The sequence below is a fragment of the Falco naumanni genome, chromosome 7, assembly GCF_017639655.2.
Source record: "Falco naumanni isolate bFalNau1 chromosome 7, bFalNau1.pat, whole genome shotgun sequence".
Classification (NCBI taxonomy): Eukaryota; Metazoa; Chordata; class Aves; order Falconiformes; family Falconidae; genus Falco; species Falco naumanni.
The window spans coordinates 63,850,998-63,878,599 of NC_054060.1; the positions used below are offsets into that span (position 1 = coordinate 63,850,998).

Genomic DNA, 27,602 nt, shown 5'->3' on the forward strand with positions numbered 1-27,602 from the left:
AGGGACAACCAGGACACAAGGCGTGACTGAACCATCTGCCTGCCACGGGGTCCCATGCGGGGCTGTGGCAGACATCTCAGGTTCAAAGGAGGCTCTTGAGCTACCACAGCCTATCTGCAGCCTTGCCCTGCCCCACAGCCCCTGCCTTAGGCCTGTCCTCACCCCACAGCCCCGTCCCCAGCCTGCCCTTGCCCCACAGGCCCTGCCTTAGGCCTGTCCCTGCCCCACAGCCTTGTCACCAGCCTGCCCCCGCCCCACAGCCCCTGCCTTAGGCCTATCCTCACCCCACAGGCCCGTCCCCAGCCTGTCCCTGCCCCACAGCCCTGCCTTAAGACTGCCCTTGCCCTCCACCCCCCCCCCGCCCGCGGTGGTGCCGGCCCTCTGGCCCCGCTCCCGCCGTTCCGGAGAGGTTGGTCCGGCCCTACGCACTTCCGGCTCGCGCCGGGCCTGCTTCCGGTGTCCGCCCTCCGGCTCCTCCGGCTCCTCCCGCCGCCGCCGCCGCCGCGATGCTGCTGCTGTGGCGGTCCCGCTGCCTCGGCCGGGCGCTGGGCCGCTCGCTGCGCGCCCTCCGGCAGGTACTGCCCGCCGCGGGCACCGGCCGCGAAGAGGGAGGAGGGAGGGGCGGCGGCTGGGCGGGCGAGGACGGCGGCGCCAAGGGCACCGGGACGCGTCCCCCCCCTTCCCCTCCCGACCGCCGCCCCGCGGGGGGGGGGACGGGGGGGGGCGGCGCCCCCGGGGCGGGGACCGGGGCGAGCGCGGCGCTGCCCCTTCTCGGGCTCCGCGCCGCCGGTGCCCGCGTTCCGCCCCGCGCGGGGCCGAGCCCGGCCCGTGGGGAAGGGCGGCGGCAACGGGCAGGGCTGGCTGACGGGCAGAGCTCCCGCAAACCGCCGCTCCTGCGCTGGGCCGAGGCGTTGGGGGTCTCCGTTGGCAGCCGCCACTCGCCTCGCACCTCCCCGGCCGGGGTCAGCCCGGTGCAGCACCGGCCGATACAGCGGTGCCCGCTGCCTCATTTGGTTCTTGGGCTCCATTTCTCAAAGCGGTGGTTGGACCGATGCGAGCGGCGGGGCCCGGTGCCGGGCCGCCGTGGGCTCGCAGGGGCTAACAGCCAGTGCCAGCTGCTCACACCCACAGCAGGGCTGCTCACAGCCACCTGGCTTCTGGCCTTTGCTGACTTGTGGCCACATCGTTTAAATAGCAAACGTGCCTGGCTTTGTGTGCGTACATATATATGCACATGCGTATGTATACATATACATGCATACCTACAGGTGGGAAAAGATCACTTCACTTCCAGGTGACCAGCTGAAGGCTTAGAGCAAGACATCTGGTTTTAGCCATTGTGTGAGTCTAAGCAAGCAAGTGTTGACAGTTAATTGTAATGTTGAACGTTTAATTATGTCATGCTTCCTCCTAGGGCTGTTGTGTATTAAATGCTTGTCTCTGGGTGCTACAGACAGATTTGTGTTTATAAATACTTTGTGTATATATGAAACTGTGCTATAAACAATTTGTAACTATATTATATTTTGTTATATGTACATGCAAACTGATTATAGTGCAGTTTAAGTTTAAGTGGCATTTTAACAATATTGAGGTTTTGTCAGCTCTCAGTGGTGCTGTGTAATTGTACAGAACAGGGGGGGAAAGCCAGATGGAATATTCAAACCTGTTACAAAACTAGTCTGCAAATCAGGAGGTTGCAAGAGATTATAGCTGAGGACTGGGAAGGGGAGGTAATTTTAGCTAACCTGTTAGGTGTACTGGAAGAGTTGAGAAGTCAAGGTGGTAGTAGTAGTTTAATTTCCATTTGTGTAGGTATATGGGAAGTAAGTTTTGACTAAGGGGGTAATACATGCTTTTTGAACAGACATCAAACCTCTGATGGGAGAAGTGAGAACAATAGACGTGTACCAAATTCGTAAGTGTAGGGTTGAATGGGAGAAAAGTGGAGTCGGCAAGAAACGAGGGTAAGGAAGGGTTGGCTGGATTTTGATGATCTCGTGAAAGAGAAAGAGGTCTTGGATTAATCTATCAAGCAGAAGTCATGTGTGTGCATCAATAGCCTGCATCTGAGCATGTAAGGCTCAAGGTGAGGGGGTACAGCTGTTGAAGGATGACCTGAAAAAGTCCAGAGAAGAGCTAGTCTGAAAAAAGATGGTTTGATCAGGAGTTGCATTCAGTGCTTTGAGAATCACGTCCTTCTGTTTATGTGGGGAAGAGTTTGTAAGAACTTTTTCATCCCTGTTTGATCCTCCCCACATGCTGGAGGAGTTCTCAAGCCTGTCGTCTTAGTAACAGTATCCTTTACCACTCAGTATTGTTATCTCCATCTCATCTTAGCATCTGTCCTGCTGTGCTATATATAATTGTGTTAAAATCCATGAAACGTGTGCAGTGGGTTTTTTGTGTGTAGCAGTGGTTTGGACTGATCCTTGTTTTGAAAGCAGCAGCTTCTTTGCTTTGAAGAAGCTGGGGCTGGAGGACTGATTGCTGCGGTCCCTGTCGTCAGAGCTGCCCAGCACTGGGCTTCTCTTTTGCCTCTGTTGTAATTAACTGTAGCCTCCTGTTCACTTGGTGTCCTTACCTGAGCTGGTCCCTGTGCCCGCAGTTGCAGTTTTGTGAAAGTATGCAGGCTGTCACTTCAGCTGATTTATTCTGTAATTTATTTCAGTGTGTAGTGACCTACTGGAAGGTGACAGCTCCTTGAAAGGTGTGGCCTGGGACACTGTGCTGGAGTCATTTTGAGATTACAACAGTTATAAAAACAATTCTGAGAAGTCATGTGAAACATGGGGGAAAAATTAATCAGTTGGTTTGTGAGTCACTAGCTAATTAGACCAGGATTTGCTTTTCCAAGTGGAGGCTGCCTTTTTAAAGTGACCCAAAGTGCTAATGTCAGCTGGTAAAACCTAAATGTTTCCATTTTCACTGAAGAAGCTCTTAAGATCAGGCAGAAGGCAGATTTAACAAGGTGATACCAGGAACAGGTGCAATCATAGTGATTCCTTCAGGGAAAAAGGGAACAGGAAACAACAGCCTTGTCAAGCATCTCCCGGTGATGCATGACACGCAATGGTTCTGTGGAATGCAGGACAGAGGAATCTCACTATCTTGTATGAGCGGCTTCTTCCTCACATTAGAGCGCTTTCCCTCGTTTTGTAACCTAAAAGACAGAAGGGAAGAGTGATACCAATTTTTTCATTAATTTTGCACCAGTTGTGGAACACAAACTTGGCACCTCATGCAGATGTGTTTTCTCACAACAATTTATTTTAGGACAGGCCTTCTAAACTTTTTTTTTGTGTGTGTTAAACTTTACAATAAACTGGTCCTGAGAAAATAAAATTGGCTGTTTCTGCTTCAGTCTAAGTTCTTTCCTGACAAGTTATTGTCTGGGACATTAAGAATACCTTTAACCACTTTTCTATAAAGCACCCAGGAGGAAATTAATGGTCAGAGGGGAGCTCAAGTTGCTTGGTATTTTATTTGTCATTTGACTTCCTGTTATCTGGGACACTACTAGAAAGTGGGAAGGATTTGATCAATACAGGAGCTAATGTATGTGCTGAGGATTGTGGTGCTTTAGGTTCTTGACCAAGTGTGGTTACATTGAAGTTTGTCTTCCTGATCTCAGCTTGAGGCTAGCTCTACACAAACTAGATCTGAGTTAGCAGGGGGCCAGTGCTGCACCAAGATTAAGAGTTGTAGCGTTCACGATGACTCTGCAAAGACTGCCCAGTGCTCCTCCCTGCTTTCCCTTTCCCAGCCAGACCTGGGGCAGGGACTCCAGCGGGCCCCGCTAGAAGCCAGTTTTGCAGAACCGTTAGTCCAGGATCATCGGTCCCTGTAGTGGACCATTAAGCAGGGTAGCAGTAGCTGCGTGGCGCTGGTGGGGCTCCCGAGCTCTGCCAGACCCAGGCTGGCTTAGCAGTGACTCAGCCTAGCTGCCTGCATCCGTAGCATGCTAACCATAGCCATGTTGAACTGCCCATCGGTCATTGAGTTGACTATGCTTTAATATCAGAGAAGGCAAATCCATCAGTAAATTTGGATAATTAAACTGCCAGTGGGTCGATTCCAGGCCTGTTAGTAGTTCTGATGATATGAAGTGTTCACTGAATGTATTTTTGCATGCTACAGCACTCGGTCCTGTAGACGGTATGACAAACTTAAGTATCTTTTTGGTCCTTGATTTCTGTGTTGTCATATCACACACATCTCCAGAAATTATTTTGATATTTAAGATCAGTTATATCCCATCCTACTTGCTTCGGTGAAGTTGAAATCAGGGCTTGTACACAAACGTCCCTTCAGACACTTGACAATGCGAATGAAATCTAATTTTTACCTCTTACTTTAGCTGCTGGGTAGGGGTGTTTTGAGCTCTTGAGTAGCTGTTGTTCCAAATCAGTCAGCTGTGCTTTTGTCATGCCTACCGTGGTATTTTCCTATAGCTTTTAAAGAGTTCTTAGGTTCTCCAGATCTGCGGGTTTGATGCTAGAGAAATGTATGATAACAATAGGGAAAGTAACTAGAATACCTTGAAATGTCTTTTTGAGGAATGTTACGCTGAGCTAGAAGTGCAGTCAATGATTACATGGGTACAAAACGTCACCAGAAGGTGGAATTCCTGGCTCACGGAAGGCAGTAGAAATTTGGCCATCGGGGGAAATTCTGACCTTCTGGAGTTCAAAGGCTCCATAGCCTTAAAACAAACAAACAAAGCCCCCCAAATGCTGCCTTCATGACTGTAGGAGTAAACAACATGGGATGTTTTTTCATTGTATTCGGTAGCTATCCTTGACCTCATTTGTAGCAAATTTTAGTGAATTGGTCTTTAGAAATCTGTTCCTTCTTAAAGAGGAAACTGTGCATGGGAAGGTCAAAGCAGCTGGAGCCACAGCTGAAAACCACGTGCATCAGGTTTAACGTCACTCTACAGGAAAGCGTCCTGGAAGCAGACAAAGCAAAGAGGATGGTGTAGATGCCCTCACCATCTCCTGCTCTTGCACAATATGGGAAAGTAGCACGCCAGCAGTCTGGAGCGTGGGAATGGTGGGTCCTGTCTCTCTCTGATCCAGGTCTCGTGAGAAAACCAAAGTTCTTCTAGGGTGGGTCCATCGCTTGGCAATACTGATAGTTCCTCTTCTCTCTGACAGGGGAACTGTACTCTGGCAAGATGCTCTCTGTCTGGTGAGTCTTACGCTTTTATTTCATTTCAAACTACCTAGACAGAACAGAGCTGATGACGGAAGTTGGTAATAGGTTTGATTGGAATGCATTTCTGTCGATCATGTCACGAAGGAACAGTTGGTGAAATGAGCTGTGTTTCCATGTGAGTGCCCCCCTTGCCTAACATACATGCTGTCCATTCCATTGGGCTCTGGTGAAGATTTCACAGCAGTAGCACAGTGTATTTCAAGCATTGCAGTGCCTGAAACACATGCTATTGCAGAGCCTAGCTCTCTAATAAACTCCTTTGAAAATGAGGGGTGAATGTTAAGTGACATGTCAAATCTAGTACGCCTCTGAATTCATCCTTGGTGCTTAAACTGGATTTTCCCAGAGCTGTTTTTTCTAGCTGTACAGTGTTTATATAGCGTTACATCACTCACTTCTGAGTCCACTTTGGGAAACCAGTTAAATCTGCTTACCTTCTCCGGTTTCTAGAGTTCCAATAACAGCTCTTTAGTAGGGGATGGCATCAAAATTATATTGCTTTTCTAAAAAAGCAAATGGGGAAATGGTTCTTCCTTCTGGCATTGTGTAACTGAGATAATTATGTTCTTCAGTTGCTATGCTGACTCTTTTTAAGATCAGTCTGGAAAACTGCCCAGTGCCCTGAAAGAGACAAAGGACAGGAGTTCAGTTTGTAGTAAAAATTGCAGTGTCAGGGCATGTGAGCAGTGAGGGAAGGGGACACCGGGATATGTGAAACTGAGAAGCGATGCAGGTACCTCCCTGCTGTGAGTTTTGGAACAGGGGCTGGACAGAGAAGAGGGGTGCCGGTGGCTTGCTGTTTGGCCCTACACTGTTTTCGTTCCATGAGACTGTGAGGCTCCCTGGGGGTGCCTCTTAGGGCACTGATGCCTTGCTCCTGTTAGGAACCCCTTTCTGTTCGTGAGGGTAACGCAGTAGCAACTGAGGTTTTAGCAGTCCTGGAGGTGTCCCATGTAGCTGTTTCGTGGTCTTGTTCTGACCGGGGTAGCTACTGCTTTGTTTGCCCTTTTCAAAAGTTATCCTTACTAGCTTTAAGGTCAAGAGAGAACTGGTTTTACCACCTCTGTAAATCTAGATGAAGACAAGACCACTGGCGAGCTCTGGGCAGGTTTGATGGCACTGAGGTGCCTCTCTATGGCTATGTTCCCCACTTAGTCCCAAGCTTCTTTCAGGGTGAACAGTGGTGTCCTCTGCACCCTTTACCTGACAGGGACACTTGAGGACCGGATGGCTGGGTAACACCATTCTCGTTCACAGGTGTGGCTGGAAGCCAGGGACTGGCTTACATGAACAGCAGGAAGCTTGTGTAAGTATCCCCAGGAAAGCTGTGATGTGGAGAGGTTGGGGCTGCTCTAGTCCTGATAAGATTTGAGGGCTGGGAGGCAGAATATGGTCGGCTGTCATAAAATCCCCGTGCATATTGTGGGAGCGTGGAGCTAGCCCTAACAAAATCTGGGGTTTGCAGGTCAGGAGCTGTGGCATGCTTAAATAAAATAAGCTTTGTTTGGAACCAGATACCAAGGCAGGAGAAGGACAGGGATGAGGAGACTGCTGATAAATGGATCTCTACCCTTTGATTATCTGATAAGAAGTCTTGTTTGCTATGTGGTGGCCTCCTGGTAGGATTTTGATAGGTGAAATGGGGTGGCTTAGGGAGCTGTCATATGGCAAGGTTTACATTGCTGGGGTGGTCTTGTAGAAATGTATTTGGGGAAATAACCTTAACAGTGCATCCATAAAAGCCTGAAGCGCTGGTCTGTTTGCACCAAGTAGCCTGTGTTAGAGGAGACGCTAAAGCATGTTTGCTTCAGGTTTCCAAATGTGTGAGTAGGTACAAAAAAATCCTTTGAAATGCTTGGGGTTGCCAGCTCCCTGTGAAGGGACATGGTGGAGAGAAATAGCTGGATGCGTTGCCATAGGCAATGTATGGTTCTTTCTCTTTTGTTGTTGTTTTTTTTTTTTCTTCGTTTGGTTTTGGAGCCATCTAGCAACTTCTGTAGAGGGCGACAGTCCTGATCTGAAGGTAAAAAATGGTTACCCACCCATAGGGTGGGCTGGCTAGGTCAGCCTTTTATCAGTATTTAAACCACAGTGGTTCCATTGGGTTGTCTCCCTAAATTAAAGTTCCATAAATGTCAGTTCTCACTGAGTTTCTGAGGGCACTAGTGATGGTAAGCTGTTATGTTTCCTTTCTTAGTGGGATTGCTGCAGCTTGAGGGGTAAGTAGGAGTCCCTTGGAACAAATACATCAGAACAGCTGAGCAGCCTTTCAGATCAGTTAAGCAAATGTAAATTCTGTACTTGGGCTTGGAGCTGGCAGCCTGCAGTGGAACATCCTTCTGTGTTCATCTCTTTCTCTCTTTCTGCAGAGTAAATAGCTCCAGTGTCTTCACTGTCCGTTACTTCAGAACCACTGCAGTACGTAGTAAGTAAAAAGCCAGGAGTCAGCGGGATGGCTCGTGTGCTACTTGTTGCTGTCCTGACAACAGCCGAAGCTACCTCTTCCCACCCATGGTCTAGGCTCATTGCCGCCCTGCCTCGATGGATGGCTGAGGGTTTATGTCCCAGGGCCCTCAAGATTTTGTCTGGCGTTCCTGTCACAACGTGACTTTCAGCCAGACGGGAATTTCTCTGGCATTTAAATGTTAATCAGTGTTGAAGGAAAAAGGCCAACATTTGATGTCTGTTGACCTACCCCCTCGAAGTAGAGTCCTGCAGACAAGAATGAAGCAATGCTGTAAGTTTTGAGCTCTGAGTGCGTTCACGTCTGTCTGTCTCTCTCACAGGGGATGACGTGGTTACGGTGAACACACCAGCCTTTGCAGAGTCAGTCACAGAAGGAGATGTCAGGTGGGAGAAAGGTAAGCAGCTGCCTCTTCCCTGAAATTCTCAGCACCTTTACTGCTGCACTGGACAGCTCAGGGATGGATTGTAGTTCACTGGCTGACAACCTGCTCTGTGCCTTTTGGTCTGTGACAAATGAGGCAGTTAACTGCAGTTCTCCTAAGGGGTAAGGGTTGCAGTTACAGCCTTGGCACCTCTCTGTCGTGGGTCATGTTGGGTGAAGGGTGTTGTCTAAACTGGAAACAGACTGTGACTGTGCAATAGCTTGATTGATTGAGCTAGACTTTTCTTTAGAAGTTCTGGAGAGCTGGGGTGAGAAAATTCTGGGTTAGTGGGGGAGACTGCTGTGGGTTAAGAGGGGAGGCTGGAGCATACCTACCTCCTCACAGTGGTCTTCATATCTATTGTTCAGCTGTTGGAGACACAGTGGCAGAAGATGAAGTGGTGTGTGAGATTGAAACAGACAAGGTAGGAGTTTTCTGGACCAAAACTTCTTCTAGTTCTGTAGTGGGTACCCTGTATGGCTTCTCTCCTGCTAAGAGCTCCTAGAGCCTGCAGGCCCTGCCTGTGTCTCCTGCTCCCTTCACGGAAAAAAGCTTTTCTCATCTAGTGTGAAAGCTGGATGTGCCTTAAGTGAGAATTCTTTGATAACCCTTGCTTCCTCATACATTTGGTTAAGCATCAGTGGTGCTGATGTTTGTTGGAGTTGCAGTTCCACTCCTTCCAATTCCGGTGCTGTAAGCTTTGAAACCTGTTTGTGTTTAAACAGAGGAGAAATCTGCAGAGCCATAGGATGTCTTCAGATTGTGTTAAATTTAGCCTTTACGTTTACTCACTCCTTAAAGGACTCTTAAGCTTTGAAGTTCTTGCTAAAGTTCCCTGCCAAGTTATGCTTCTGATGTTGCTGTCAGGAAGATGCTGGCAGTGGGTCAATTCTTGATTGTACCCTGGAGCAGGAAGGTCAGGCTATAAGTTACACTGCCAGCGTCTCCTAAAACTTCTAAGTATTGGCACAAAATCCTGGTGGAGGATATGAACACTGGTGCCAATGGTGCGAGACAGAGCCGCTGTCTGTGCCAAATGACAGTGTGTATCTGCATATTGGCATCTTCTCTTGGGCGCTTGTTCTCCATCCAATGTCTGGGGAAGTTTCACTGATTTTCCTTTTTGCAGACATCAGTGCAAGTTCCAGCCCCAGCAGCTGGTGTGATTGAAGCCCTTCTGGTACCTGATGGTGGCAAAGTGGAAGGGGGGACACCTCTGTTCAAACTCAGGAAAACTGGAGGTGAGCCAGGCATATATAACTTGCATGAGCCTTCCTGTTTCCACTGATCTTTTTCTGAAGATGGAAGCAAGGCATTTAGAGGGATCCTGAGAGGGCTTATATGTTTCCTCCATCTGCCTCTCTAGCTGGATGAAAATACTGCTGTTGTCCATTAGAAAAGGGGGGGAACTTTCCTTTTGCTCGCTCTGGAGGAGACTGCAGCTCTAAGCTAAAATTAATTGAGAATTCCCCTGATACAGCTTTCTTCCCTGCCCTGTTCTCATCAGCATCCAGTTTCCTACCAATGAGGAGATCGAAGGTGTTGATTAGTAAAACACTTTCACCATAGGATCTTCTTGTGGTGGCTCCTGTCAGTTCAGTAGTGCTGAGAATATAAAGGCGCTCTGCTGGGGGCTTAACTTACCATGGTTCTTCCTTGTCTTTCAGCTGCTCCTGCCAAGGCCAAACCAGCAGCAGCCCCTCCTCCTCCTGCAGCCCCTGAACCTGTAGCTGCGGCTGCTCCTCCCCCTGCTGCAGCACCAATTCCCACTACAATGCCACCAGTGCCACCTGTGTCAGCTCAGCCCATTGACAGCAAACCAGGTGAGGCAACAGCCATGTTCTCCTAATTTCAAGCCTTTCTTCCTTGTGGAGAGTGTGTAAGGTTAAAGACAGCAAAGAGTTTGGTGCGTATGGTGAAGGCCTCCCCACATTATTGCCCTGCATGCTCCAGACTGGCGAGCTCAGCTGTGCCTGGAACCCGTCTAGCCCTGTTCAAGGCTGCTTCCACGCTGTGTTACTTGAGCAAGGAGCTCAAACGGGCTTTCTAACTCGGGGCATCGCGATCAAGACCTGGCTTCCCTTTTTGACTGATGTGTTCTTTACCCTCAGTGTCTGCGGTGAAGCCAGCTGCAGCCCCAGCGGCAGCCCCTCCTGGGGAGACAGTGCCCAGCAAAGGTGCCAGATCAGAGCATAGGGTAAGCTGTGGGAATAGGGGCATTGCCAGTGCTTCTGTTGCTGAGTGACAGTCTGTTCTGGCATTTTCTGGCTGTGTCTGCACCTACCTGTTCACACCCAGCTCAGTGGGGCTGTGACAGATGGGGATATTCTCTGCTTGGAGGCACACATTTAGGGGCTGGAGGAAGAGCCAGGTCCAATCTGACACAGGTCTTTTTGAGGCAAAAGTCTTGTCTTGAGCTCTCCTGACTGAGCACAGAAGGCTCAGTGTGATCTTCTTGGTTGGTCCACAAGCCCTCAGCAAAGGGCTGAGGCTGCTGCAGCTGCCTTGTGCTTTCATAAGAGAACACGGTTGAGCAGCTGCCTTCTTAGCAATCTTGCTTTTCTCACATTAGCCTCATGCTGGGAACCTACACATGTTTGGAGGTCTTGAGAAACACATAGGTTGGAAGTAGTCATACTGTGATGCATTTCAGCACTGCTTTTCAGGTGAAGTGGGTGTTGAGCTGAGAAGCTCTGTAGTGATATCAACTTCTCAGCCTGTCATGCTCCTCAAAGAGACGAGTGAAAACCTTGGCCCTAGGCATCTTACTGGTCAACCAGACAGCAAGAAGAAGAAGGGCCTGTTGAGTTTTTTGTGCGTTTTGCCCCTTGGATGAGCTTGAGGCAGCTTCTAATTATATCTTTTTAATTTTCAGGTGAAAATGAATAGGATGCGTCAGCGTATTGCTCAGCGGCTGAAAGAGGCTCAGAATACTTGTGCCATGCTGACCACTTTCAACGAGATCGATATGAGGTGAGGACCAGATCTCTTTTTCCTTTTATGAGTAGAAATAGATGCAGGCAGTCATCTTGAAATAGCAGTCAAGACCTTGCTGATTCTCTTCAGAGGGATTGGCAAACCTATCTGTTGGGACCTCTTTCTTAGGTGTGTACCACTGTTTGTGCAGCTTCACCAGGACCATGCTGGTGTTGCAGTATGAGGGGTGCATAACTTCCTAATGGCCTGTTCTTACTTGGGAATCATCTGCTGCTTGTAAAAGGGGCAGCCTGGTTCCTCATCTGCGTGGTTCTTGGTTGAGGACTGATAGGTGTTGAGCAGAAGACCAGGTGTGACTGGTATCACTTGCAGAGTGGCTACTAGAAGACAGCAAGTTGTAGCATCTGCTTTCTGCCACCCCACCAAGTTACTGCTTTTGGAGGTGGGCCTATTTAGCTTCCCGTGAGGTGGTTCCCCAGGGCTCATCAGCCTTTCAGGTGAGTTTTACATAGGTCTGAGGCATTTGCTGTGGGATGGTGCAGATTTCCAGAGACGGACTAGCATCCTTCCGCATCCCCTTCGGGCAGGTGGGGGTCTTCTGACTCAAGCGATTGCATGGACTGAACGCACTAATGGCTTTGGAGGGCGGGCAGCTTATGTTACAGTGCATTAAGGGGAAATTGTGCCCAAATCAAATTGCTTTGTGAAATCCTATTCTGCTCCTTAAAGACAAAACATGTAAATATTTGGGTCTCAGAACAATAAGGCTGGCAAAATAGTCTTGATTGGAGGGGAAGTGCTGCAGCTTTATCTCCTCTCGGAGGCTCATTGAGGTGTCGCTTTACGCTGGCCTCGGGCTCTCGTTGCATCTGGTAATCTGGTTTGGATTGATTGCTGTGAGGTTGACTCTTGAGGACCTGTGCTGGGGCCTCCTGCTTCCCACGGGGGTCAGCGTCTGAAAGGAGGAAGCCATAATGAGCCGGTTTCATAGCAGACCTCATCCTTATTGCCGCAGTCCTTGTGTCTTGGGAGGCACTAATGTCTTTGGGTGGTAATCCTAGCCCTAAACGAGGTTAATCACGGGAAAACAAACACTCTAAACCATGGAGAACCTGCCCCAAGCTGAAGCTGTCTCTTCAAAGACTCAAGGTCCCTGGAGGGGGCAGGGATGGACCGCGCAATTCTACAGCATCTGGCATTAGCCTGGTATAGCCAGAGCTTGTAGCCACAGCTTGGTTGACTTTATAAATGGCCTACGTTCTGATAAATAGAAGCAGTGGGGAAACATGATTAGTCTGGATGAGGGCTATAGGTGGGCTGGCACTCACTGCCATAGCATCTGGGAAAATTTCTCTCATATTCACTCAACTCCCAAAGCTGGTGAGTTAAGTACTGAGGCATCGTTGTGGTGGCAGGTGCTGGACTTGCACAACGATTCAAGTCTTTTCCCTCAAATCACCATGTGCGTCTTTTCTGCTCTTGGCATTTCCTGCTTTTTCACCCCTCTGGGGTTGGCCCAGGCACACCTGCAGTTGCTCTCTGTGGTACCACACTGGTATCAGCATTGGTGTCCCCAGAGAGTCGGTGGCAATGTCAGGCTGAAGCAGGAAATACACCATGCCCCATCTTGCTTTTGTGCCTGGCAGGTTGAGTTTGCGGTCCAGGACCAGTTCCTGTTAGATCTTTTGGCAGGGGCCTTAGAGCCACCTTCAGCCCACTTCAGGTGTGACATTTGAAGGATTTTTCAGCAGACCAGGTGTTCGGCGCTTGGTTTGCAGTCCTTGGGGCTGGTGCTGAAATCTGTTCTAGAGTGAGGGAGCGGTGTTTTCTTGGACTCCCTGCTGACCAGCGTTGTCATGTGTTTTGTAGCAACATCCGGGAGATGAGAGCTGTACACAAGGATACCTTTTTGAAAAAGCACAACCTGAAGCTAGGTTTCATGTCAGCTTTTGTGAAAGCTGCAGCTTTTGCTCTGCAGGACCAGCCCGTTGTGAATGCAGGTGAGTGGGGACCCTTGCCCGGTGAGTCTCACCAGTGAACATGGCAGAGTGGGGAAAAGCAGGTTGCTAGGTCAGTGGCAGGGCTAATACTTTGGATAAGCAAGTCAAATACACAGGAAAAAGGAAGACAGTCCTGTGTGCTGCAGCTGATTTTGCTAATGCCACTTACGTAGGCAGAGGACAGCTTGCCAAGAGGGGCTCTGTTATGCCGGGGTTGCCAGGAGCGGGGCTGGGGCCGTGTGTACCCAGCCTGCAGAAAGCAGAGCCTGCTGGCTGCTGTAGTGGTGGCTGCTGTAGGTGCAGTGCAGTTCCTGGGGCTGTCAGAGGTGCTTGCTTAAACCCAGAAGAGGAGGATAACCAAGAGCACGTGTGAAGGGAACTGACCTATCTGGACTGTGTTTCCTTTCTGTCTGTGCTGATCCTTCTCCCACAGGGGCAGCGAGGGCTTATTTTTCTCTGGAGTTGTGTTTAAGCTAGAGACGAGCAAGTTGTTATGATTTGGTGGCTACTTCTGGCCTGTTGAGCCCTTGATCCTGGGTACTGCATGTGTAACACAGCTTTTTTTTTTTCTCCTAGTGATTGATGACACGACCAAAGAGATTGTGTACAGGGACTATGTGGACATCAGTGTCGCTGTAGCAACTCCCCGGGTAGGTACCTTGGATGCTTTGGCCATGCTTCCTCAGGTCTGGAATGGTCGTATACTTGGAGCCAACTCAGCTTTGAGCTCTACTGCAGCAGAAACTTCCTGATGAGACTGATCTATAAATGAGACATCTTATACGTTGTGGACTGCAGAGATGGGTTTTGGGAGAAGATGGAGGACCAAAAATATTCTGCCACTGTACTAGGAGATATAGTAACAAGGTTGTTATAGATCTCAGTGGCTAATGAGTAGGGCCAAGTTAGGGAAACCCTTTTTTTTTTTGTGCACCCATGAGGGTATGGCATAGACAGTAAAAGCTTTGCATGTCCTGTCCTTTGGGTAACCCTGCTGTGCTGTTCCACCAATTCTGTAAAAGCTGCTTCAAAGAGATATTCCTGTCCAGGGAGGGTATGGGATGGAGATACAGCTGTTGAATTAGTTGAGTCTGTTGTGAGGCAGAGGTTTGGCCAGGACTGAGGTTCTGATACTGCTCCCAAAGTCTAGGAGAGGTCCAGCACAAAGAGACTCCACTATTCTTGCGGAGAAAGAGGTGGCAGCTGAACTCTGCCCAGTGTCTCACCTGCTTTTACAGATGTGGAACTGCATCCAGACAGACCACGTTTATTTTATGAGACGGGCTTACAAAGGCAAAGATGATGTCTCATTTACCGTGTTGGCCCTCGGTGCGTGTCCTGGCAGATTTCCTGGCAGGCTGCCAGGGTGTGAGGCAGCTCTGCCAACCACCTGCTGTGTGCTGAGACAGCAGGAACTCTGCTGGGCTGAGGCCAGGCTCCTGCCCCGTAACAGTTACCTGTGTGTCACTGCAGTGAGTTTGCTGATCATGCATTTTGCTTCTCCCTAGGGTCTTGTGGTCCCTGTCGTTAGGAATGTAGAAAACATGAACTTTGCTGACATAGAACGTGCTATCTATGAGTTGGGGGAGAAGGTAAGGAAAGTTGGAGGGTTTTCTGGAAAAGGTTGGGAGGAATGGGAAGAACTGGGGGTGCTGGACAGGCACGAATTGATTCAATCCCTCTGTGTCATCATCTCTGACCTCTAACACACTTGAGTCGTGCTGTGGGGAGTGATCCAGTTACATCTGTGGCTCTGCTCCTGCCTTACAGGCAGGCCTGTCTACTTGTTGCCTTTCCAGAAGACCAAAAACTATGCATTAGTGACATGGTGTGTCTTCACCGTTGTCTTTAGAGGCCAAGGCTTAGCTGCCCTGGGGTAGAAGTCCCTGTATCTGTCTCCTACAAAATCAGGAGTTGGAAATGAAGGCAAGAGAATCCTTCCCCAATGCCAGTAAATGTTCAGATCTAAAGACAGGGTGCATTTGCAAGTGATTTGTGCTGGTTTTCAGCTGAACAGATCAGTAAGTGAAGCTCCTGCCATTAGCATTTATTCCTGGAGAGGCTGAATGTCCAGACACTTGTCCTTTGCCTTCTGTGATCTGTGGGGCTTTCTAAGACCGTACTTTTTCTTCTAGGCACGGAAGAATGAACTGGCCATTGAAGACATGGACGGTGGCACTTTCACAATCAGCAATGGAGGGGTTTTCGGGTCACTCTTTGGGACACCTATCATTAACCCCCCCCAGTCTGCCATCTTAGGCATGCATGCCATCTTCGACAGGCCTGTGGCTGTCGGGGGCAAGGTAGGTGGAGCTGCGCAGCAGGTTTCAGTGAACAGAGGGGAGGGCTCGGTGGAGTGAGGACCACAGCCCGTAAGCTTTTTCTAGGGAGTTGGTGTCAACTTCTGAAAGGCTTTACTGTGAAGGGGGAGCAGAGACTAATGGGTGTAAGGCAGCTTTTCTGGCACCGGTACTTGCCTGAGGTGTGCAGGGGGTCTTGTCCTGTTTGTGAGGGGGAGAACTGGATAATCTGCTTAGGTGTGGGGTGGAGGAGGGGGCTGTAGCCTCTGTGATAGAGAACGGGTCCAGAAAGGGACCTAGTCTTGTGTGGCGATCAGTGCCTATGGGTGAGTGGGTAGGTCGTCCTGCCAGGCAGGACACATCGAGGAGAGCCTGAACCCTGGATTCAGGATCGGAAGAAGGCAGGGTCTCCCTCAGTTTCACGGGAGGGCGTCACGCAGGCAGTAGAGCTGAGCTCGCTAATGCCGGTCTTATTCCTCCCCTTCAGGTCGAGGTGCGGCCCATGATGTTTGTGGCACTGACGTACGATCACCGGCTGATTGACGGCAGAGAGGCAGTGACTTTCCTGCGCAAGATCAAGGCAGCGGTGGAGGATCCCCGCGTGCTGCTGCTCGACCTGTAGGGCGGCCGCACCCCCACACCACCCACCCAGAGCAGGGCCGCAGCACCAGCAAGGGCAATGCAGGGCATTCAGGAACTGGCAGGGGTCATTCCAGTCTCCCTCCCTCCGCTGTGATTGGAGCTGTCCCAGAGGGAGTCGCGGGGATAGCTCCTGCCTCCTTCCCTGTTCTGTTTAACGAAGGTTCAGTTTCTCACGAGGATTGCTGTGCGGTGGGCCAACCACTGAACGGCACTGCCTTTCCAGAGCTGTCCGTATGGCATCCTCTCCCTCACAGCACCAAACTCTCACCTCTAGCTTGTCCTATACCACTGGAAACTGCTTGCTGCTGCTGGGCTAGGGTACCCTTCCCTGCCGCTCCAAGGCAGGTTCAGCTTTATTTCCTAGCACTGAGGTTCCTGGGAGGGAGAGGAGAGGAAAGGCTACTGTTCTGTCCCTGTTTTGCTTAAAAATATTTCACACTCATCTGCTTTGCGAGGGCAGTCTGGGGACCCCCCAGGCTGCTTGCAGCAGAGATTTTGATCAGAGCAGGGCTTGAGGTAGGCGTCAGCCTCTAGCAGTGCCCTAGTTACACTCCCTCCACAGACAGGAATGCAGCAGCGGCAAGCTCCCCTGCTTTCCCTTGGAGATGATTGTCTCTCCAGCCTGGTCACCGTGGCATGAATGTTCGTGTCCGGGTGGGCAGAGCGCGTGACCTCTGTGGAGGTAGCACTGTTCCTGGGGGAACAACCCTTTTCACCATTACATGCCTGACACGGGGGCAAGAACCAGCCCCCAGCAGCTGTCCTTGAATCACAGCTCACTGATGGTGGATCCGACTGCTGGCTTCCTGCGTGCGAGGGCTTGGCCCGCTACCAGCGGGGAGACAGCTGGGGAGGGCCAGGTCTTCAATGTATATCCCAGCCCAAGGCTGCTGGTTTTGGGGGGAGGGGGGCAGTCCTTAATCTGATAGCGCACACATGTATTGGGGAGTGAGGGGGTTGCTAGTGCCTGCAGACTCTATTACTCTTACCCTCTACACAGAACTTGTAACTAAAATATTTAACACAGCGGATTTTAAATGAAATAAAAATGGGCAACAGCTGCGAGGTGGGGGTGTGTTTGAGGGGGCAGGTGGCAGCTCCTGGACAAGGGCTCTGGCATCAGCAGCGTCGCTAAGTGTAGTGTAAGAAGCCTGTCATCTGGTGGTGAGAGGAAAGGGAGTGGGAGCTGGGCCCTTCGCAGGTGGGTCTCAATTGTGGCTTCTCTGGCTGTGAACTGCTGTCCTCAAACCCTCTTTGGCACAGGGTTGGCTGTTCCCAGCAAAGATGAGGTTTTTGGGGCTGGAAATGGTCTGTTTCTCGGTCTAGCAAGAGAAGCGTTGCAGACGGTGAGGAAATCCCAGTGTGTGGTAAGTGGCATGATGGCCAAGAGGGGGACTTGGGACAGGCTGTTACAGTACCGGTGTGGAGCCGGGTTGGTTTGTCCCTGATAGAACAGGGGAGAGCTGTAAACCGTGCACGTGGGGAAAAAGGCCCTTAGGGGTTGCAGAGGGAGAAAGCAGGCAAGATCAAAGGACTGTCAAGTGCAAGTTGGCTGTGGTGCTGAGACTTTCCCCAGGGAGCTGTCTGGGTTGGAACAATATGAAATTGTTCCTGGATCATGGCAGGGTTTTTCCAGCTCCGACACCAACTTCAGAGAATGGTTTGCCTTTCCCGGCTATGAGTGAAGAAAGCAGCCCCTTTTAACTGAAAACTGTTCCACTTACAGCTTGCGTGCTGGTGAGAGCAGTGCCTAGTGCTGGTTCCTGCATCTTCCTGGCAGCTCTGGACAAACTGGTGCGTGGAGTCAGCTTGCTTCTGACTGCCCCTGGTTGAGGTAGGTGAGGAAGAGAGGAAAAACCCCTTCCCTTGCTGTATAGGAAGGGCAAAGAATCTAGCCACTCTTGCACAAGTACGTTGAAAGAGAAAGTTCTGATTAGAAAATGCTGCCAGCACCAGTGCTCTGCGCTGGTTTAGGATACGGGGGGCCCACCTTGGCTTTGTACGTGAGCCTGGGGAAGGGCAATGGCCGTGTTCTGTCGGAGGCTGCAATAAATGGGGCCTTCGAACTGGGAATGTACAGCCAAGCTCCTAAAATAAGAGCAGTTGGCTAAACTGCATCATTTAATCTGCCTGCTCTATTTAATCCACCCTGCTGGGGCTTGCTGGCGGAGGGCGGTGCAGCTGCTGTGCTTAAAGCTGCCTTTTGACCCTTCTGGGTGACACCCATGGCAGTGTCCTGCTGGGGCTTTGGCCACAGGGTGGGTCCTGCTGAGCCTCCCCTCAGTCACACAGGATTAGGAGGCTGGTGGCAGTGGGTGCAGCCAGGAAAGGCTGCCCTGGAGAGGGAAAGCGCCAGGCGCTGCGTGGGATTAGCGGTCCCTGGGTGGCCCTCTTGCTCCTGCACGGCCTTTCAGGTGCCTTCGCTGCAGTGGGAGAGGAGTTTCTCCCAGGCTTTGCTCCCCTCTGCTGGACAAGCACTCGGAGGCAGCCCAGGAGCAGGCAGGGTGGTAGCGGCCGGTGGCGAGCAGGAGCTGGAACCAGCTAGCCACAGGGAAGCTTCACTGGTGCCGGTAATTCCTTACCGTTGGGGATGAGGGAGCGCTGCGAGCCGCGGGGGGGGAGATGCAGAGCTCCACTGCTGCCATTGCTAGCTCATCCTTCAGCCTAGGGCTTTGACTTGCACAAATCAGCACAGCAGCTGCTGCTTCGGGCTGTTGGCAGACGCCTTTTCTTCCATCCTGGTTTGTCTTTACTTTTGCCCTTCTTCCGTCTGTGCTGGCTCTCAGCGTTCATCCCGTTAACGGCTTGCTGTTTGATCTACCAGGGGCAACTGTGCTCCGAGCACAGCGGGGAGGGCAGCGGGCTGCCGTCCTGCAGCAGAAAGGAGCACCCAGGCACGGGAGGCTGGGGCCAGAACGGGTAACAACAACAAAAATCAGGGCTGGAAGAAAACACAGGTACTCTCTGCGTTTTTCTCAACTCTGATCTGCAGCCACACGGCCACGCAGCCCCAGGAACCTGTGGGGCAGGCAGCTCGGTGCCACCTTCTGGGTTTTGGCTGCAGGGTGCTGACAGCCAGTGGGTGATGCCATCCCCAGGGCTCTCCCGCACCCAGCACGCTTGGTCCAGGCCTGGCTGGTCTGGCTCAGATACAAAAGGACGCTTCTGCAAGCAATAATGAGTGGTTTATTTTATTTCAGAGGGCTGAGGGGAGAAGAGCAGAGGGCTCCCTCCTGTCTCACCCCTGCATCAGGCATTACCCACACACACATGCAGTCAGGGATGGGCACAGACCCCAGGCTTGGGCACCAGCCGGTGGGGCCCAGAGGAGATGCACTTGGAAGCCACAAAAAAAAATAACAGGGAAGAGGGTTGCTGTGGTAGTAGCAGAGATAAAAACCATAGGGAGGGAGTCCCGAGGCGAGACGCTAAGCTGAGCAAGGGATGCCCCAGAAGGGGAGCATAGCCTCACCCCAGGGGTGGGCACCTGGCTTCCCTTTCCCACCAGGGAGGACCTAGAGAAGACAGCCTGGCCCAGACTGCAGCCTCCTCTTGGAGACACCAGCAAACACAAGCAGAGACAGAAGAACACGTAAGGCTGCAAAACCTCATGCGTACCCCACACTGGGACAGCCCTTGCAGGCAAACCCCCCCAGCAGGCAGAGCTGCCTGTGCCACCCGGGGTCACTAGTGCCAGGACAGTGGCTCTGTGCCCACTCCCTGCAGGGAGGACAGCCTGCCTAGCCCACCAGCTTGTTCCACGGGACGGTGCTGAAGAAGGAGTGGGACTTCAGCTTCGCCATGCCACCTCCTCCAGAGCCCAGACGCCACTTTGGGTTGTACTGCAGGAGCTGTGGAGAAAGGGGACGGGGACAGCAGGATGGGGATGCTGGAAAAGCTACCCAGGCTGGACCCTGCCTTTCCGTAGTGCCTCGCCCTGTCCTCCCTCACCTCGGTGAGCAGCGATGTGGCAGCCAGGCTAAGCCCTTCTGGCAGATGCAGCTGGGTGTGAGGTTGAATCCCTGAAGGGTGGTTTAGGAACAGTGGCTGCAGGAGGTAGAAGGAGATGGTGAGTGGAGGAACCGAGAAGGGTAGGAGGGCCCTGCTGAGCCATCATTGCCACACAACCCCAGCCCTCTACAGCAGGATTTAAAACCTGGTGTACTGAAGACCCAGAGGCCGTGCACAGGCACTAGGAACCACAAGCCTGAAGCAACCTGGCACAGCACCGAGGTGCCAGCAGGGCAAGGCACCGTCCCAGCCCCGGCATGGCAGGGAGACCTTGCGCCACAGTATCACCTCTGCCTCCCCCCTCCTTGCACAGCTCTGCTGCCTCTTACCACTCCTGTCAGCAACTCATACAAGAGTGAGCCAAAGCTCCAACAGTCAGCTGCTTCGGTGGGCTCTGCGATCCCCCCCACTTCTGCAGAAAAAGCCAGAGAGGTATTAATTAGAGTGGGAGGCAGGGAGCACCAGTGGCTGTACCACGCTGGGCCTATCTCGCTGCCTGCAGAAGCCCCCTCTTCCCCGGTTGGTGGCAGTGGGCAGAAGGCAGGGGACGCATCCCTTACCTGGGGCACTGTACAGCTCTTCCCGTGCCTGGCTGCAGTATTGGGGCTCCACCTCTGTCCACTGGCCAAAGAAGGTGAGACGGACGTGACCTGCAGAGCAGCACCAGAGCCAAAAGCAGGGAGGTTAGGACAAAGCCAAGCCACATCCCTGCAATGGCAACAGCCAGGGCGCTGGGCCCCTGCCATGCCCTGAATGCTGAGGCACTGCACATCCCCCAGCCTCCCACTGCTTGCGCGAGATGCCCAGCAGGCACTCGCAGCTGGTGAGACTGGTCAGGTGGGCTCCAAGCTCACAGACCTCAGTGCAGGCTGTAGTGAGGAAAGAGGCAGTTTTTAAAGGGGGGGAAGGTTAGCTTTCCCATTGCAAAGCTCTCTGCGTTTTTCTTTTCCTAAGCAATTTGTACCTCTCCAGAGATACCCAGATGTTGCCAGCTGAGCAGAGACTTGCATTCAGCTCGCACTGACAGCAGTAGCCATGGCTTTGAGGGATGGGACGGCTCCAGAATCCCCCAGCAGGCAGTAACTACAAGCAGAGGAAAACTGCAGTCCCACTAACCTCAGGCACAGTGCAGCTGGTCTCAGCTTCCCCATGCTGGGACTTCCCAGGCAGACAGCCCCTGCGGGGGAACAGGGGCAATGCATTCCTGTGGCTACAGCCCCTGACTCTCCCACTGCAGAGCCATCTCTTGCAATACCGCTTGGAAATCCCAGCTGAGACTGCACTTCCAGGATCAGCAACATCCAAACCCCTCCAGACTCCCACCCTCCCCCAAAGCAAACTCTAGAAAGTCCTCGTCTCCTGGAAATGGGGCAAGTGGCAGTCTCCCAGCCGAGAGGCCATCCTCCTCCTCCTCAAGGCAGCAGCCTGGGGCACTACCTACCAGCTGCATCAAGCAACAGGTTCCTGGGGTTGAGGTCCCGGCACAAGACGCCCTGTTGGTGAAGTCCCTCTAAGGCCAGGAGGATTTCTGCTGCCCACAGCTGCACCTGCTCCTCCTTCACAGCCCACGCTCTCCGGCCGTGCTCCTGGGAAGCCAAAGCCCTGCGCTGTCCTGATGGTGGCTGCTCGCTGAGCCGGCCACAGGTCAGCCTTGCTCCCCGCGAGGGCTCCCGTGCTTCTGGGTCAGGCCCACCGGGCTTGGCAGAGCTGGATGGGGCAACTCCTGCATGAAGCTGTCTCTGACCTGAGGTCAGGCAGGGCTGAGCCCAGGGGACCTCAGACACTTGCTGAGGCGGCGGCTCCCCTGCCCCTGGCTGGCCCCCTCCTCTCACAGTCTTTGGTAGAGGGGCAGGTCCCTGGGGAAGCCTGGGGTCTTGCTGGGAGGCTGCTCTCGCCGATATGCAGCCCACGCCACCTGTTAGAGCGTCCCAGGGGTAGACGACCAAGCCCTGGCTGGCAGGGTGGCCAGGAGCTTTGGCTGATGCTGCTGGAACATGGTCCATGATGCCAGACACAGCCTGTGTCACACACAGATCCTGCCCTCCGGGTGCAGCCCTTACGCTGCCAGCGGGAGCAAGGCGAAGCTGGCAGTGGTTCCCTAAGCTGGCGTCCATGGGGTTGGGGGACTGCTCCCCAGGCGGCGAGGCATCAGTGTTTCCCAGTACTCGGTGAGTTGCAGAGCCTGGGAGGCCATTGCCTGTCCAAGCAGAGATGGAGACTTGGCTGCTGCCCTGGGAGCTTCCCACGCCATCCTCTCTGCCACGGTCCCTCAGGGCTTGAACAGTGTTTGAATCGGCAGATCCCTGCTGGACACAGTACTTGGAGCGGAGGTGAGACCACAGCGTCTCCCCTGGAAAGCAGAGAGAACAAGTGATGGGGCGGAAAGCATCCGTGGCTCCCCCGCTGCACGCACAGCCCGTTCAGGCACAGGCCAAGGCTGACACGCTGGGGACGTGACCGAGCATCATTAACGTCCCCTGCAGCAAAGCTCAAGTCCATGCAGCGTGCTCCCCAGCCCTGCAAGCACACCCGCGCTCAACACCACACCTCCCCGGGACCTAGCGCACCAAAGGCTCGTTCCACCCTCTTTCAGGAGCCCTGTTCCGCTTTCTGCACAGTTGTCTTGATCTCAGCTCTGCCACTTCCATGTCACAGGCGAGCCACATCTTCATAGACCCCTGATCCCACCCCCACTTCCCCCTGAAAGCCTTTCCTCCCCGCGTGACAGAGATGCCACCGAGCCCCCACAGCACGGCACAGAGCCCATGGGTCAGCGAGGAGCCAGCGCAGCGAGCCCTGGAGCCCGCAGCACCCGCCGGGGTTTCCCAGCCTCACTATGTGCAGCTGCTCCCTGCTTTCTGCACATTCACCCTACAGCAACACACAGGGCGTTTGAGACTCAACACACATCGGCCTTCATTTGCCATTGCTGGACTCCAGCTGCAGCTTCCTACACATCCACTCAACCAGCAGAGAGCAAAGAAGCTCCTTAGGACAAGCCTCCACCTTGTCACACTTCTTCACCAGGATCTGGGACAAGCCTTAAGTTTGCCTCCTTGTTGAACCCGAACCCTGATGTGCTCCCTACCCTTTACGCCCCAATTCTCCATCTCCTCTCTTCGGTCTGGTCTCAGAATCCAGTGCGACCTCTTCTTTTGTAAACAAAAAATGCTTTACAAAGGTCTTATCAAGAAACTGTTTTGTTCTACAACATCCAGGTGAACTGCTTCACTTGGTTCTTCTCCATCACCTTCTTGTCATGGTCAAACAATGTCAGTAAAATGAAGGTTTTTTTCTTTTCAAGATGCTGAGCCACATCAACTTCTTTACATCAAGGCATGACATTTCTTCCCATGGGACTCTAGTCCCTAAGGACAGTTTCCACATAAAACACACCCACAACCTCTCTCCCCTTGTAGGTCTCCACAGGTCCCATTTCTAAGTTACTTCCCCGGTCAGCTCTTACCAGACCTCCAGAATCCCCAGTACAGCCGAGCAGCTCCTTCTACAAAGTCTCCCAGCCTCGGTACCCACCACCCTTCCATGAAGAAGACAGCTTGTGCTGTCACTATTAAAAGTGCAGTTCCAAAGCAGCAGGAGAAACATATTTGAGATTACAAAGAGAGGGAGGCTGGGGATAAGAGCAGGATGCTCCACGGACAGGAGGCAATGTCATCTCCACTCACCCTGCACGTGCTCCAGGTGGAGGAAGATGGAGTCCTCACTCACATAGTAGCACAACAGCTTGACCATGAAGGGGACCCCATGAGGGATGATGGTCTGTCGCTCACGGGTCTCAACGTGGGATTTGGGGAGGCTCTGAGGAGGTCCAGGCAGATGGGTGTTACAGCGTGGTAGAAACTTGGACTCCCTGCAACCTAGCACTGGGCAGGAGGCCAGCCAGAAAAGTAGGGTGCCATCTGCCCCACGCCACGGCTGCTCCCCTGCGACACCTGCAACGGAGCTCCCTATCTGCAGAGTCCTGCAGCTCATGCTGAGAGATCTGTCAGTCCCCAGCAGCCAGCTGTGATGAGGCAGGGCTCTGCAAAGCTCTGCCAAGGCAGAGCACTCCCCACCTGCACTGTGGGACCCAGAGGACACTGCTGGTCCACCCCCCACAACTACCCCTACTCCCTTCAGACAGGAACCTGCCATCCCAGCCCTCTCTCCTCTGGAGCTGATGCTTCTCCCTGTCAGGCTCCTTGTCCAATTATTAAACTCCTTTATTTTTAGTTCAAGGGTGCTGGAAAACGCCCTAGGACTTGTACTGAGCACACCTCATCCACAACCTGTTTCAGGGGTTGACCCAGATTAACATGGGCATAAGGTTTGGCTTGCAGCATTACAAGGCAGAGAGAGGTGACCGAGGAGAACCACTTCCCTCCTGATCACGGAAGATGGCTGAGGCAGCCAAAAGAAACTTTATGAACAATGAACTTCCTCCAACACCTCTGTCAGCTGCTATTTTTTGGTCCTCCAGCCTGTCCCAGCCATCTGTTTGGACAAGGAGGCTCTAGGACAACAGGGAGAAGCAGGCAGATGGACCTGAAAACACCCACCTTCAGTATAAAGGTCCCACCAGTGGCCGGATCCTGGACAATCTGCACCTGGAAAGAGTATATGCAGCACCGGTCAGAAGCGGTGACGGCTCCCACCCCAACACACAGCCTACAGGAATGACCCCAGGGACTCAGCTCTGCGTCTGCAACAAACTCCCACCCAACTCGAAGAGTTTGGTGGTGCTCAAACCCCTACTCCTGAACGACAAAACACGGGTTATTAGTAATGAGATAGCCACGCAACCAGGGAGCAGAAAGTTAATCGGGAGGTGACTCCCACACCATTTTTGCTTCTCTCACAAAAGAAGGGTTTCGCACTGCTCCTTCTGGGCTCGGTGGGGTGCGCCGGGCTGCCCACCTGGGTCTCGGCAGGGACAGGAGGACCGCGCCAGTCCTGCCAAACTCAGACGTGGGAACAGCGGAGGAGAGCAGTGTGCCAGTGCGTGTATGGAGACGGTAACCTGGCACCTTTGCTCCGAGATGGTGAGCTACTGATTAGCTGGTTCAGCCAGACAGCTTGTCTTCTGCTGCAGTCTAGATTATCCATAGCAGTCCACCACCGCGGTGCCGAAGCATCAGGCACGATTCCATGCATGGGAAAGAACTGAATGCATCAGCCTCCAAGCTCTGGTAAGAAGTAATGGGCACGTTAACAGATTTCCCAACTAACTCCTAAAGGGTCTTGCATCCTTGCCTGCAAATTTTCCTTGGCGGGAGTGGCGTGGATGGATACCCTCACATTTCTTGGTGGGTGTGCTGGGGGCTGGCACCCCCATCCCAGCTGCCAGGACCCTCTAGCTTACACTCCCTTTGGTCCCACACCACCTCACACCCCCCACACACCCCCCATTCCAGGTCAAGTCATTCTATTACCTTATCGATCACGCCCACAACCTTACACCGTCTCAGGTTCTCCACTGCGGAGCTCAGCGTCCTGATGGGCCGGAAGCGCAGGCTGCTGTAACCCTGCAAGGCGGTGAGAGAAGATGAGGGACCTGGAGATGCTACTGTCCATGACAGCAGGTGAGAGAAGTCCCCACATTTTAAAGAGGCGGCAACACTGCCAGGCCGGTCAGCCTCCAGAGACAATGTTCCAACAGCTGTGCTTGACTCCTAACATCGGCTGAACCATTTTCCTGGCCAGCTCCTGGATTTCTGAGTTTTTCGGGGAAAGCTTGCACCTGCAGAATGGGTAAAATCACTCCAAAATTTGGACCCGGACTGCTTCAACACCAAGGGGATCTGTACAGAAGATAGTTGTCTTTCTCCCCTGTCTTTCTCATCAGGCTCTGACCCTGCCCTGCCTCAATCCCTTCTCCCTTCATTAACCACCTCCTTCCCACAACGCAGCAAGCAGCCATCATCTTTGGTTTCCATCCAGGTGGGAAGGAACGATGGGGCAGATGACATTTTTAACAAGGTGGTCTCCCCCAGTGCCTTCAGTCCCACCAAACGCAGCCATCTTCACTGCAGCGGCAGCAAGCTACACATGCCCCCCCCCCGCCGTCATCCCAGGGGGGGCTGGCTGCACCCCAGGCAAGCGGGGCCCAGCTCAGCTCTTCGATCCCGGCAGGGTGAGGGGCTGCCGGCTCCCTCACAGCCACCAGCACGCCGGGACACTCTGCAGCTCGTGAATCTGCCATTTTCTCTACACCACCTCACCGTGGCACCAGGCAGAGGCAGCTGAGGAGGCTCACTGGGGCTGCTTTATGTGTGTGTGTGTCCATCCCAGGTTTCCCAGTGCCACAGATCCACTGCCATCCCACCCATGCCGCCCCACACCAGCCCCTCACCGTGGTAGTGGGGTTGCCATCCCCTGCAGCCCGCTGGAGGTGGCAGTTGAAGATTTCCTCCGCGCGCCTCAGGTACTGCGTGATCTTCCGCTTCACAGCCTCCCGACGCTCCTTGTTGGGGTCAACTGCAGTGGGCACAGAGGGTGGGTGTGAGGGGCTTGCCACGCTGCCTGGAGGGACACCCTGGTCCCCTGGCCACCATGCCTGGAGGGACACCCCGGTCCCATTGCAACGTTCACAGGAGAGATGCCCTGGTCCCCTGACCATACTGCCCAGAGGGATGCTCCAGTCCCCTCGGTCTTCTGCCAGTAGGGATGGCACTGGCCCCCTGCCTGCAATCCCTGAAGGGACGCCCCAGCCCCCTTGTCACGCCCCAGCCCCCTTGTCACGCTCCTCAGAGGGATAACCCAGTCCCATCGCTGCTCCCCGGGAGGGATGCCCTGGTCCCCTTGTCATTCTCCTCAGACAGATGCCCTAGTCCCCTGGCTGCCCCCAGGGAGGGATGCCCCGCTCGCCTTCACCGCCCCCCGGCGGGGACGCCCCGGGCCCCTCGCTGCCCCGCCCCGCGCCCCCGGAGAGCCCCGCGCCCCCGGAGAGCCCCGCACCCTGCACGCCGCGCAGCAGCACGTCCACGCCGTTCTGGTAGTGGTTGAAGGCCTCCTCGTAGTCCTCGCTGACGTCCCGCTCCAGCGCCAGGCGCAGCTGCCGCGCCGCCTCCACCAGGTAGTCCCGGCGCCCGCCGCCCTCGGGGCCCGCCGGCGCCACGCGGCCCCGCAGCTGCCCCAGGTAGACGCGGGCCTGCGCCAGCGCCCGGGAGCACGGCTCGGCCTCCGGCCGGCTCATGGCCCCGCGCCGCCGCCCCGCGCCGCCGGCGGACAGCGGGACGCGCGGGTGAGGCGCGCCGCACGCCCCGGCCCTTCGCCGGCCGGTAACCGGGCGCCGCTGAGCGGCACGGCCGCCCTGCCCCGCCCCCCGCCGCCGCCCCCGCCGCGGGCGCGCACCCGGGCGAGCGCCGCCGGCAGCATCCCCCGGGGCCGCCGGATGCGGCGCGCGGGGAGGGGCGGGGCCGCGCCGGGGCCGCGTGCCGCCGCCGCTCGCCCCCGGGGCGGTGGGGCCGCCGGGGCGCCGCCGATTGGCTGCGGATGAGATCATCGTCCCGCCCCCCGCAGGGGGCTGCGCCTGGGGAGGGGGACCCGGACCGCCGAGCGGGGGTGTCCCGGCCGGGGGAGGGGGCTCCGGACCACCGCGGGGG

The 27,602-nt window shown here is 53.8% G+C and overlaps 2 protein-coding genes across 2 annotated transcripts; one reads left to right on the plus strand and one right to left on the minus strand.

Moving 5' to 3' along the window:
• Positions 1-445: 445 nt before the first annotated feature.
• Positions 446-16,209, plus strand: DLST (dihydrolipoamide S-succinyltransferase). Its single transcript, XM_040600848.1, has 15 exons — positions 446-575; positions 5,160-5,193; positions 6,478-6,526; positions 7,590-7,645; positions 8,007-8,081; positions 8,477-8,532; positions 9,238-9,349; positions 9,776-9,931; positions 10,220-10,305; positions 10,984-11,081; positions 12,915-13,045; positions 13,622-13,695; positions 14,554-14,637; positions 15,181-15,348; positions 15,833-16,209. Exons 1-15 carry the CDS (start codon positions 507-509, stop codon positions 15,965-15,967), a joined length of 1,383 nt encoding a protein of 460 aa, XP_040456782.1. The 5' UTR covers positions 446-506; the 3' UTR covers positions 15,968-16,209.
• Positions 16,210-19,162: 2,953 nt separating this feature from the next.
• RPS6KL1 (ribosomal protein S6 kinase like 1) lies at positions 19,163-27,316 on the minus strand. Its single transcript, XM_040600846.1, has 10 exons — positions 26,956-27,316; positions 26,351-26,475; positions 25,431-25,523; positions 24,558-24,605; positions 23,685-23,817; positions 21,440-22,348; positions 20,559-20,648; positions 20,328-20,410; positions 19,939-20,034; positions 19,163-19,838 (listed from the first exon to the last, which is right to left on the minus strand). Exons 1-10 carry the CDS (start codon positions 27,191-27,193, stop codon positions 19,728-19,730), a joined length of 1,926 nt encoding a protein of 641 aa, XP_040456780.1. The 5' UTR covers positions 27,194-27,316; the 3' UTR covers positions 19,163-19,727.
• Positions 27,317-27,602: the final 286 nt, after the last annotated feature.